General features: G+C 41.6%; 1 protein-coding gene across 1 annotated transcript in view; it reads left to right on the forward strand.

The window, feature by feature from the left end:
* Positions 1 to 1,225: 1,225 nt before the first annotated feature.
* PRG4 (proteoglycan 4) overlaps positions 1,226 to 12,057 on the forward strand; it is an 18,654-nt gene continuing 7,822 nt past the window's right edge. The window contains 6 exon segments of the mRNA XM_017736453.1: positions 1,226 to 1,610; positions 2,162 to 2,260; positions 4,535 to 4,657; positions 6,716 to 6,835; positions 10,138 to 10,239; positions 11,684 to 12,051. Of these exon segments, the coding sequence (XP_017591942.1) occupies positions 2,164 to 2,260; positions 4,535 to 4,657; positions 6,716 to 6,835; positions 10,138 to 10,239; positions 11,684 to 12,051 (810 nt within the window). The 5' untranslated portion in view covers positions 1,226 to 1,610; positions 2,162 to 2,163.

Here is a 12,057-nt window from a genome sequence, read left to right on the forward strand (position 1 = left end):
TGAGTCATATATATATATATATATAGAGAGAGAGAGAGAGAGAGAGACACATACAAACATATATTCACCTCAGGTAGCCAGCCAGTATTAACTGGGACTCACAGCTGCACCAGCTGTGAACTGATGGAAAAGAAAACAAATCTCCTCCATATCATGGATCTCAAAGTAAGGATACACTCAATAATTTAGCCTTAAGTGTTTTGCTTGATCAAATTATAAATTAATTAAGGTATAAGGATGTCAGTACTTTTCGAGGAAACCTCTCATCATGTTGATCCTATTTGGCTACTCTAACAAGTACTTCTTCCTCAGGCTTTAAATAATCATAGAAAGGCACCATTCTACCCAAGACAGGGTTACTTTATCAAGCTTATAGTCCACTAAAGACAGCCCTGAAACTCTTATTAAAAGACATGTAATACACATTTCCTTCTGTGTATGACCTTGAATAAACTCCATAACAACTCAGTCTCCCCTTTTCCACAAATTAGAGTAATAGTTACTCCATTTAATTAAATAGCTATTCCATCTGCACACAATGCAGAAAGACTGAATGAAGATCTCTCTATTGTGATAATACAGAAATTAGAAATTCTAGCATAAAAATACTAAAGCTGTACAATCAATGAACCAAGTGAGGGCAACATTCAAACACATGTTTAAACCCACTCCTGTTCTGCATTATTTTCTTTAAGAGACTCATTCTCATTTGAAGTCCTTTCCTCAACTGGGATCAATGTGTACTATACCATATTTATTATTTTGGGTTAACAGAACTACTTTGGGACTCAAGTAATATCATAAAAGAGAAGTATTGAAGTTCCCTGGCCTTTAGGATAATTTCTGAATAAAAAATCCCTCCCAAACCCCAAGAGTCAGGATTATTAAAAGTTTCAGTTAAAACCCCCTTTAGCTCTGAGAGTTACCAATGACCATTTCCAGGATCCTGAATCTGGAACCAATGAACACCAAGACCATTAAAACAATTACGGACTCTTTCATTCATTTTGAATGTCTTACATATCATATGTTCAATAACTTTGAGATTTGACTCAATTCTTTGATTTCTGGCCAATGCCTTGGCAGCATTTCCATCCAGTTCAGGGAAAAGTACAAAATATTCAGTGCAACTGGTGAATTACTTATGTCTGTATGAATTAGCTCTCACTACTTTTTGGAGAAGATACACCATCAGTAGCAGATAAAACTGCATAATTTCAGGCTACTGTCACCTAAGCTCCATTTGACAGGAAGGAAAATACACTCAGCATTTGCCTATGATGATTTTTTATTGCTCTGCAATACTCTCTAATGCCTTCCAGCTGCATTGAGGACAATTTGTTCATTTCTCTCAGCAATCAAAATGTGTTTTGACTAGTAAGTCCGTATTTAGTTTTTCTGTAAACGTTTCTCTTAATGGGAGTATTTTCCAGATGTTGTGTTAGTCTAGTCATCCAGGCCCTCTTCCAAGCCCTGTGGAAAGTTTGCTGTCATGAGCTGTCATTGGTGATGTGTTTAACAAGCTGCCTAATTACCTGACCCCAGCACAGTTCTGAAGCAATATATAAGGATTCTGGAACAGCCCTGGAAGCAGGCACACTCTCTTCTAGGTAAGTGCTACACACCTGTCTCTACCCAGAGCTCTTCTTCAAAAGGAAAACAAGGAACGAGGACAGAAAACCTAAAGTTTTCCTTTTGAAAGAAGATTTACTTTTAGCCTACGTTTCCATTTGACATATTTCAATGCTAAGTTATGATTTATAAAATTATGTTGCTGAATAACTTTCTGTCAGTATTTGGTTTTAATATAGATTTTAATTTATTTTTTATTATAACTTTAAACACAGTTGTGCTGAAGTGTACCCATGTTAGAAGACGACTGACTACAGTCCTCATGTAATAGAATTCTGCAAAAAATTATTTCTATTACTTGTTAATAAGGAATTTCTATAGTCTTACTACAAAATTTAACAGCTAATTGACTAATAATCAAGAGGGGATTTATGGAGTAATTCTAAATTAGCAATTTGCCCTTGAACAGTTTTATTATTTGTTTCATATTTTTATCAAACTAGTCTTATATATAAAGATATGCACTGCTTTTTTTAAAATTATGAATTAATTGAATTGCAGATAGTGATGTGAGATTATTTCTTTTTAGGAATGATGTCGTACCTGAAAGTTATGATCATATGGAACATACTTGGCTTATCCCTGGTGGTCCTTTCACTGTCCTTGATTCCAGAAGTGTCTTCTCAAGGTACTGTAACACACAAAGCCTATGGAGGGTGTCTAGGAGTGTGTGTCTGACACACATTAAGAATGTTTCAAATGCATCTTCATAAAAACACTAAGTTCTAGAACTTTATTCAGACAGGAAATATGATTCAGTCTTATAATCACTGAATATTTTCATAAATAAATTTTGGTGTAGCATGGTCCTCTTTTTTTGAGGAATAACATAAAAATATAAATGTAATGCAAAATGTATATGAACCTACTACTTTTTCTGTAGACATTGTCTACAGAGCCTCTTGCCCTCATACTGACGTATTTAGCCTGAGTGATTTGCAGTTGAATTTAGGAAGAATCTAACATGACAATATCCACAAAGGTTGGTTAGAAATATTTCAGTAAGCTCAGGGATAGGAATGTCTCTACCTCACTAAGTGCTTTGCCATTAAATGCACCATTATTACACCACTGAGGCAAATTTGGAGAATTATTTGTCTAATGATACAGATTTTATTTACTCTCCAAGCTCTGTAATTGATTCCTAACTAAAATAGCACTGTTATGGTGAAGCAGAACATGCCACCTGGCAAATCCTGTGCTATTGCAGTTAGCTCCCAAATTTTCAGGGAGATAACACTGGGTATTACTTGCTGGTGGAAAATGATTTATTACTACTTGATAACAGAAGGCACAATGTCGTGTATCCGAGCAGCTCCTCAGGACACACCCCATGCCAGATGTGACCTCGCACTGACCCTTTGATAACTGATGCCTTCCCACCAGTTTCAGCAAAAATCAAGACTTTTGCCAACAGCAACCAGGGCCATTCAGGCATTTTCCTTACAAGTAACTCCATAACTTACAGGTCATAAACTTAAAAGAAACAAATGAATGAAGAGGCGTAATTATTGGACTATTAACTATATAACTATTGGACTTATTTTTTTTCCATAAAGGAAGAAGGGTTCAATATATTGGGCATATATCCATAAAGGAAGATGTCCATCTTGTCTTTTCAGCTACTGTATTAATAGCCCAGTAACTCAAGTCCATTAATGTCTCCAGTTATCCCTTACTTCCACTTTTCTATTTGTAGCAAAGTGGTAACAAGCACTACAAGTACTTGCTGAAAATCACAGTATATGTAATAGATGTAGTATTTGTTATCCCATGGTCTTCCTTCACACACACACGTGGCGTGTGTGCTGTTAGAAATTGTCTTTGGTGTTGTGTTACATGTTATTTCCTTGTTGCTCCTCAGTGTTTCAGCTGATTATCTGTTTGAGCTTGCTGATTGTTCAGCTTCTTTGTTTGTATTTAGGGACGCTTCACTTGTGGTCCTGCATGTTTCATTTCCAGAAGAAGCTGTTAGCTGGTTTTGTTAGCAGAGATTTCACAGAGGAAGGGGAGGGTTGCAGGGTGAATATCTGATCTGGCAGCAGAAGGTAGCAAGGCACTGCCAAGCTGGAATGCTCACAGGTTAAAGCAAGACACCTCCCGCTATCTTGCTTTACCACCTGTTATCTACACCATTTCTTATCCTCCAACATTTCCCAGCAGTCTGGGAGTAAAGCCATCGTGGGATGAGCTTTGCTATTATCCTGCTAGTAAGTAATTTTCTAATTAACAAACTGTATTTTATAGGAGTTGCAGGGCTAGATCCCAACTGTTCTTAACCTTAGAGCTGATACCAAATTCTTCCCTAACATCAGGGGAAAAAATATAGTGTAGGGAGTAGGCAAATTTTGAAACTTCCAACAAAAATGGCTTCAGGGAGCTGTATTTGTTACGACAGTTCTCTCCAGTTTGCAAGCTAACCTGATTAGATGGGTTATTAGGAACAGCATTACCAACAGTAAAAATCAGACACCTAAGGGGTCTGTCAGGCATGGGTGTGCAGAAGCATACCTATAACCATGCAGAGGGTGAATCAAACTGGAGAGTAAGTCAGCAAAGCTGATATACTGCCTAAGGGGCTAGTTTGGATGCCTGTGGTCATACTACGGAACCAATCCTCAAGGATTCCTTAGTTTTCAGAAGAAATGGGGTAAGTTAGCTCAGTGGAAGACCCCTCTAATCTGAACATGTGCTGCTGCTGGTCCTCAGGCTGGCTCAGAGCAAACCTCTGCTCCCCTCGCCTTTAGGAGGGGTCACACCAGGCCCTCAGCTTCTGCAGTATTGAGTGAAGAAACTACATTCTTTAGGGAAAAAAAGAGAAGCTTTACTACTTTTCCATTCAGCATTTCCTTAAGGACCGTTGTGATTTGGCAACACTTACACCAGTGTTGTGTGATTTTAGATGTATCGAGCTGTACAGGGAGATGTGGGGCAGGGTACTCTAGAGAGCATGACTGCCAGTGTGATTTTAACTGTCATCACTACATGGAGTGCTGCCCTGACTTCAGGAAAGTCTGCACAGTGGGTAAGTTCCCAAACACAGCCAGTTCCTCTCCTCAAAATTCCCCTCCCAGCTCCCTCCCACACCAGTATCTCCTCTCTGAACGCTTAAATGTCGGTTGGTTCGCTTGTCTTTGTTCCCTCTCATACATGTATTATTGTCCCCCTCAAAAACTCAGGATAACCTCTTGCAATCCACAGGTTATTGCCAGACAAAGAATTTTGCTTTTTACAAAAGCAGAATGAGGCAAGATGGGCAAAACCAGTTTACTGTTTGTTTTCTACTACTTGGTGCATTTGTACTGTATGTGTCTGTCTCTTATACAAAGAAAAAAAGTGGTAAAAGCCAATTCAGAGTTTTGCAGAAAGAAATTCTGACATATTTCAACTCAAATTTAAGAAGTGTGGATGCTGTGGGGTCTAATCCAAAGCCAGGGTGTCCTTCCATGGACAGAAATTGACTCTGAATCAGAACCACATCCAGAGTCTGCTGGAAAAGATGGTTGGAGGAGTATGACTTTATGTTTTATTTATAGGCAAAACTGTACAATGTAAATAAACACAGGTTTTTCAAAGTGATTTACTGAGCATTAAAAACATTTTATTAGGAATCACCAATGTCAGAAATGTCAGTGATTTGGATAACTGCAGTTTGTCACACTACACTGTGGTTCCAGTAGGATTACAGGGGTAACAAATACTTCTCAGATCCAGCAACACCACTGAGTGCTGTTCAAAATGCAGACCTAGCACTCCCTAAAATTCCAGTTCTGCTGCCCTGGCACACACTGGGGACATTTTGCCCTTCAGTCTTCCCCATTCTCATTTTGCTTTGTGTGGGTACATCAGCATTCCTCACAGCTGAAGGTGCAGACTGAGGCATTTTAATTATGTAGGCTATTTATTCATTGTGGGTCAGATTCTAAAGGCATTCTAAAGGCATCTACACAACACTTAATCAAAAATTTAAGGGTGGAGGAAGTCTTCTCTGTTCTACTCTAAATCAGTGAGTCCAGGCAAGCACAGTAGGTGCCATGCTGAAAGGATGTAGGCAGTCTGGCTAAGGACTGTTGTCTAGTTAGTGTGGGATCAATGCTGACTAAATGACAGCAACGCCAGACATTATTTATGAATAAAAATTTCCCTAAGATAATAAAAATAGTTCTCACCTGTGCATGTGGGATAGATCCACTGGCATCAACAGACTGATTCCACAACTACACTAATCCAAAGATGTTCAGAATCTGCCTATACAGTAATCCTAATTTTACTAGATAGTGATTTTACTGTAAAACAATTTCATGCCTTGTGTGCCACAGAGACAACAACTTCAGTAGAGACTTAGGTAGAGGAAGTGCTTTTCCTGAAGTCTGTAATAGCTGTGCACATTCTTTCTAACAAAATGTGGTCATTATTTGATATGAAATAGCAGTTTGGTCAGTGAAGTTTTCAGAAGTTAACCAAAAATGAAATGTTAAAATCATGTGGTTATTAATCTTGTCAAAACATGGTAGATACTCCTTTAGTATTAATAATTTAAGAACTGTATTAAACAGTTCCAAACTGGTCTCTTGGGGTAACTTGGTTAACTCGTTCACACAATTAGGTTGCAGTGTTTGCCTGGACACACCAGATAGACTCAGTTGTGACCCAATTAGGCCAATTATTTTTCAATAATGCTTTGGTAGACACATCTTTCTTGTTGCAAAGGGATACCCTGGTGAACACCTTCCTGCAAACCCAGCCCAGAATTTAAATAACGCTCTTGAGATCACTGCTCTGTGGTTGGGGAAGTGGAAGCCTCCTACGGTGGGACCTGGCTACAGTGAACGTGGAGGTCACATTTTATTGCCCTGTCAATCCAGTGGTCTCGATGCTCTGCCATGGCACAGGGCCCTTCTGGCGGCACTGTCTGATCCAAACCCCACAATTACAGACAAATCCTGGATCAGCCCAGGATAAGCACCTGATTTTATGGAGCTGCTCCTGGTGCCAGCTCGAGCAAATGACTTCACTATAGAGAGGTCCCAGCGTTCCACATGAGCTGGCCCAAAGTCTGACTGTGCTGCTCTGCCTCCCACAGCCGTCTCCTGCGAGGGACGCTGCTTTGAATCCTTCGAGAGGGGAAGGGAGTGTGACTGCGATGCCGACTGTGAGCGATACGGCAAATGCTGCCCAGACTACACCAAGCATTGCAAAGAGGGTAAGACATTTCTCCATCACTGTTTTTCAAAGATGTATTTAAACTGAGGTGCTTTGCTTTACCATAAACAAAACTGTGTGGGCTTCGGTAACAACTGGACAAAAGAAAACAGAACAAAAATAACAAAATCTAATTTCACAAACAAATGGTCCAATTTCTCAAGCATGAGCGCTTTATGAGCACATAGAGGTAGATATCCTGGAAGCCATCAACAAGATGTGAATTCTGAGGATAAAGTTGCATTTTGCATTAGGCCCTTTTGGCACTAGCCATGCTCTAACTAACTATCAGAGCCATTGCTCAGAATACCACATGTAAGGACAAGTTCTGCACATCAATAATAGAATTCAGTGAGAGATGCTGGGGAATCAGAACAGTTTTGTTCGGAAAAGACCTTTTGAGATCATTGTATCCAACCATTTCCCCAGCACTGCCAAGGCCACCACTAAAACATGTCCCCAAGTGTCACGTTTACACAGCTTTTAAATCCCTCCAGGGATGGGGACTCCACCCCTACCCTGGGCAGCCTGGTAATCTAAACCTCTGCTGGTGCTCCTAGGGGTCATTTCCTCTTGTCCTGTCCCTTGTTCCCAGCGAGCAGAGCCCGACCCCCCTGGCTGCCCTCTCCTGTCAGGGAGTTGTGCAGAACCAGAAGGTTCCCCCTGAACCTCCTTTTCTCCAGGCTGAGCCCCTTTCCCAGCTCCCTCAGCCACTCCTGGTGCTCCAGCCCCTTCCCCAGCCCTGTTCCCTTTCCTGGACACGCTCCAGCCCCTCAAGTTCTCTCTGGCCATGAGGGCCCAGAACTGGACACAGCACTCGAGGGGCCTCAGCAGTGCCAGCACAGGGGACAGTCACTGCCCTGGGGCTGTGGCCACAGCAGGGCTGGGACATCCCAGGAGCCATTGGCCTCTGGTCCACCTGGGCACACCTGGTTCACACTCAGCCGTTGTCATCAGCATCCCCAGGGCCTTTTCCACTGGGCAGATGAAAAAATGAATTGCAGTAAAACTCTGAGTTCATCTTATAAAAACAAGGTGGAAGGTTCCACTTTATGGAAGGTTCAACTCCCTTAAAATCTCCACCCATCCAAAAGTGGGGAATGGCTACTCCATGCCTTGGGATAGCACTACCTGGACCTCCAGACCACTTGCTTGGGGTCACCACAGTCACTGGCAGCATATTAGAGATGCACATCCTAGATTCTCCCCATATCAAATCCAATGTGGGAAGAGCAGCCCAGCACAGAAACCCATCCTGTGGGGCAAGAGGGAGGAACTGGATGTTACATGTTCACACTGTAGCAAGAAAAATTTTAAGAAAACACACATTTAACCTTCAGGCTGCAAGTTCAGTCCAGGGCAGAATCAAACTGACCTGCAGTCACTTCTGTTTGTTCTGTCCTTTTCTGCAGAGCCTGGTGGGGTTTCAGCTGAGCACAAAGGCACAGATCTGGAGGTGCAGTCCCACCCTCATGTAGCTTTAAGGACACCAGCAAATGAACTCTAGAAAACAACAACAGAATATGTTTAATTTCATCATGTCCTTAAACTTTCTGGTACCTACAGACCTAATTTAATTTCTGTCAACACACTTGGCAAATACGACTTGCCACCGGGTTGCTGCATCCACAGAGCATCCCACCTCCAAGGCAGCCGGTTCCCAAAGCCTGCAGTGTAACACGCAACATCAGTCACAATTATCATTTGGTTCTCCTCACCCAAGTGGTCCCCAAGTGTTGGGATAGTGGCTTGGCTTTGCCACACAGTTGCACAGTAATTGAAACTGAAAGAGAGTCTGTATTCAGCATTTTAAGTGTCTTGGAAGCATATTGAGGTGAATTTGCTTCTTCTGAGGCTGCTTAATATTTCCCTCTTTCTGCTGAGTTTATCACTCCCAAATATTCACAAAACACTGTTAATCTATTTCACTTCTTCAGTTAAAATATAATGAAGAACTAATCAACTGTTCCTAATCTTAAAGAGTTCCTTCTGTATTTCACTAATCTTTACTGTCAATTTTTGTCAAAAAATCCAGCAGAAATCCCCCAAACTACTGTACTCAGTATTTTACTATTTATACTATGTGTGAATAACTGAGAAACTGTTAAACCTCTTGGAATAAACCTGCTGTTTCAGCATCCTGTGAACATTTTTTTCTGTACAGTAAAGCCAAGTGTACGATGTATATCCAGAGCTCACTCTTATCTTCCCTCTCCTCCAGAAGCTCCTTATTTCCTGAATATATGTACAGACATAACCAAAGCATTTCCCTCCCCAACAATTGGCTTTCACAGGAGTCATTCAAGCTTCTAGAGTGATTTTATTCAACGACAATTTCTCTCTCTTCCTCAATAAAGGTTTCAGGATATAGTGCAATACCCAGCCTTCCTTGCTTTAAGCAGCAGCTTGCTGTGACAGTAAATCTTTTGACAGCGTGGTCCTCCCTTAGAGACAAAAATCCCATTCCTTTTGTAAAAAGCTGATTACACACACCTTTGGCAGTTACCAGGTCCCTTGGTTAGATCAAAATAATTTGGCCAGTTCCCCGAGCTCCATCACATTTCCTTCACAACTAACAAGTTCCTTCTACAAGGCTATGCTAGTACCTCATTTCCAAGCGTACAATTTGACCAAGAATTAATTACAAAATATTATCTGGCTCTTACTGGATGCAACTGAAATCCCATCCACTCTTCAGAGATGGAAAATTTGAACACAACCTCCTATTTCTCCTAAAACTCAGCCTAGTAGAAGTTAGCTTGACACCTGGGTTGCTTCCTTGGTCCATGCCTGCTTTGTAGCTCCTGTCTCCTTCAAGGAAACCATTTCTTTTAAAACGTCTCTCCAAAACAATCACTTGTGTAGAATTATCACATCTGAAAAACTATAAGGGGATTATAAAAGTAAATTCTTGGCTAATATGGCAGCTCTCCTATATCCTCTAGAGTGAGTTAGTCCCAAGTTGTCCGTAGTAAAAAAAAAAAAAGACAAATTTTCAAAACATTGAGCTCCACTCAGAATTCATCTCTTTTCCCACCTCAAAATTGCCATTAGCTAATAATGCCTCACCTCAAACTTCTGGAAAAAGCATTGCTCACATCTGTGATGAAACACTTCAGGATCCAACGGGCATTTTTGCTCTTTTTTCACACAAATAATAGTGTAAAGAATCCTATAGATAAAAAGAAACTTCGTTTCAAATGGAAGATGGTCAATGAAATTTTGTAATCACTCTTACACAGTTGACTTCAAGCACCTATAAAGATAAAATAATCTGTTAATGGGAGCCCTTCTCTCTTTCAGCACACACAGCAAAGCCAACCCCAGAGATTCCTCCAGAAAACAAATCAACATCTAAAAGGTCCTCCACAGATGAGGAAGAGCTGCCAGATGAGGCTGTGGAAGGTAGGCAAGTACATGGATGCACCAGGATGGGTGTTACCTGAAGGAACATTAAAGACCATTTCCCTGCTCTGGAAATAGAAAGCTGATCCTAGACATTACCAGACAGTTACCAAGCTTGGAAGCACTCGGTTTATAAACTGATTACCTCACCGAGCCCTCAGGACTTCGGAGAGTTCACGCAGCACAGAGTGGTGATGTCTCCTGTGTCTCTATTGGCTTTTCACACATATCCTCCAAAACACGGTACAGACCATTGTCAGTCTTGGACAGCGTCCATGGCTGGAACAGGAAGGGTGGGACAGTGGTGATCTGGCAGCACCAACACAGGAAAACATCCTAGCAGGTTCCTCTAGCTTTAATCAAGCCAGGCCTTACACAGCTTCAGAGAACGCATGATTTATTTGCTCTGACTGGAAAATATGCTGCTTTCCTGTGTTCTTTGTTATTATGTTCCAACATTTGAAGTGATAACTCAGGAGGTCGGTTTGAACTTGAAACACAAATGAAAAGAGACTAGAAGTCAGTCAATATTTTAATCCTCTCCCCCTCTTTTTGTTTTAGATTTGCAGTACTAATTTTCTGCTGTTTCAATTTCCTATTACAGAGAAGTTCAAACCAACAATATAGTGGGTTAAATGAAAGAAAATTAAGGAAATTCAAATAACCATTAACAGGATCCCAGCTGGCTTCTGTTATTTCAGACACATGGGATGGGAGTGAAACCTATTCTGCAATACTCTGCTCATAAGAAACACAGAACCTTTGTGAAGGCAGAACTAAACTGCAAAATCTCAGCGAGAGTACTTAGGGAGAGATCGAAATGCAGAAGCATTTACTGTTCTTTTTGCTGAATATCAACAATTTCACTCTAATCAATGTAACTATAAATACACGTAAAGAGAGCCTTAAATGCATAGATCACAATGAGGAAAACAGCCCAAGGTATAAAGATACAGGAGGAGATGCAGTCAGGGCTCTGTGTTCAGGAATTATTTTCCTCCTGTTTGCCTACCTCCCTCCTCCAATTCCAGGTTGTTGGTGTAGGCTAAGTTATGATGCAGGGCAGTGGAATAAATCAAAATAGAGACAGAGAAGGGAAGTGTTTTGTTAGAAGGACTATTTTATAGTGTGGATTCCCTTCCATGAAAAAGGCAGGGAACCCCAGGCAGCCTCACCTACAAACACCAAACTAAGCCCTGCACCTGGGGCAGCGCCAGGTTGGCCAAAAGGGATCACCTAAGACTGTGCTGAGCTGCTGCAAAGCCCCATGCAGACAAAAAGAACTCCCATTTCACCTGGTCCAGGTTAGTTTGGCCCATCAAAAAAAGGCATTGCTATTCCAAAACAAGTACCTATAGCTAACGGGTATAATACATTTATAGGCAATAGCTACTACCTGCATGGCAGTTCCAATGGCTGAACCAAATTTGTATTTGTTTTGTAGACTCTGAAATCCAAGTGACCACTCCTGCTCCAACTACAGAACCTGCACAGACACCCCTTGGAGCCACAGAGGAACCACCTACCAAGGAAGACACTCCCACAACCCCAAAGGTAGAGGATACAACCCCTGAGGCCACAGAGGAGCCAGCAACCGAAGACTACGCTCCCACCACAGATGCAGCGGAAGATGTGACCCCTGATGCCACAGAGGAACCAGTGACTGAAGTGGATCCCACCGACATCCCCCCAATGCAAGACCCAACCCCTGATGCCACTGAGGCACCAGCAACCGAGACGGAACCACCCACCAGCCACACATCGGAGGAAACAACCCCAGAGGAGCCCACCACCAACACACCAGAAGAAACAACCACA

The sequence above is a fragment of the Corvus brachyrhynchos genome, unplaced genomic scaffold, assembly GCF_000691975.1.
Source record: "Corvus brachyrhynchos isolate BGI_N302 unplaced genomic scaffold, ASM69197v1 scaffold155, whole genome shotgun sequence".
NCBI classification, from domain to species: Eukaryota; Metazoa; Chordata; class Aves; order Passeriformes; family Corvidae; genus Corvus; species Corvus brachyrhynchos.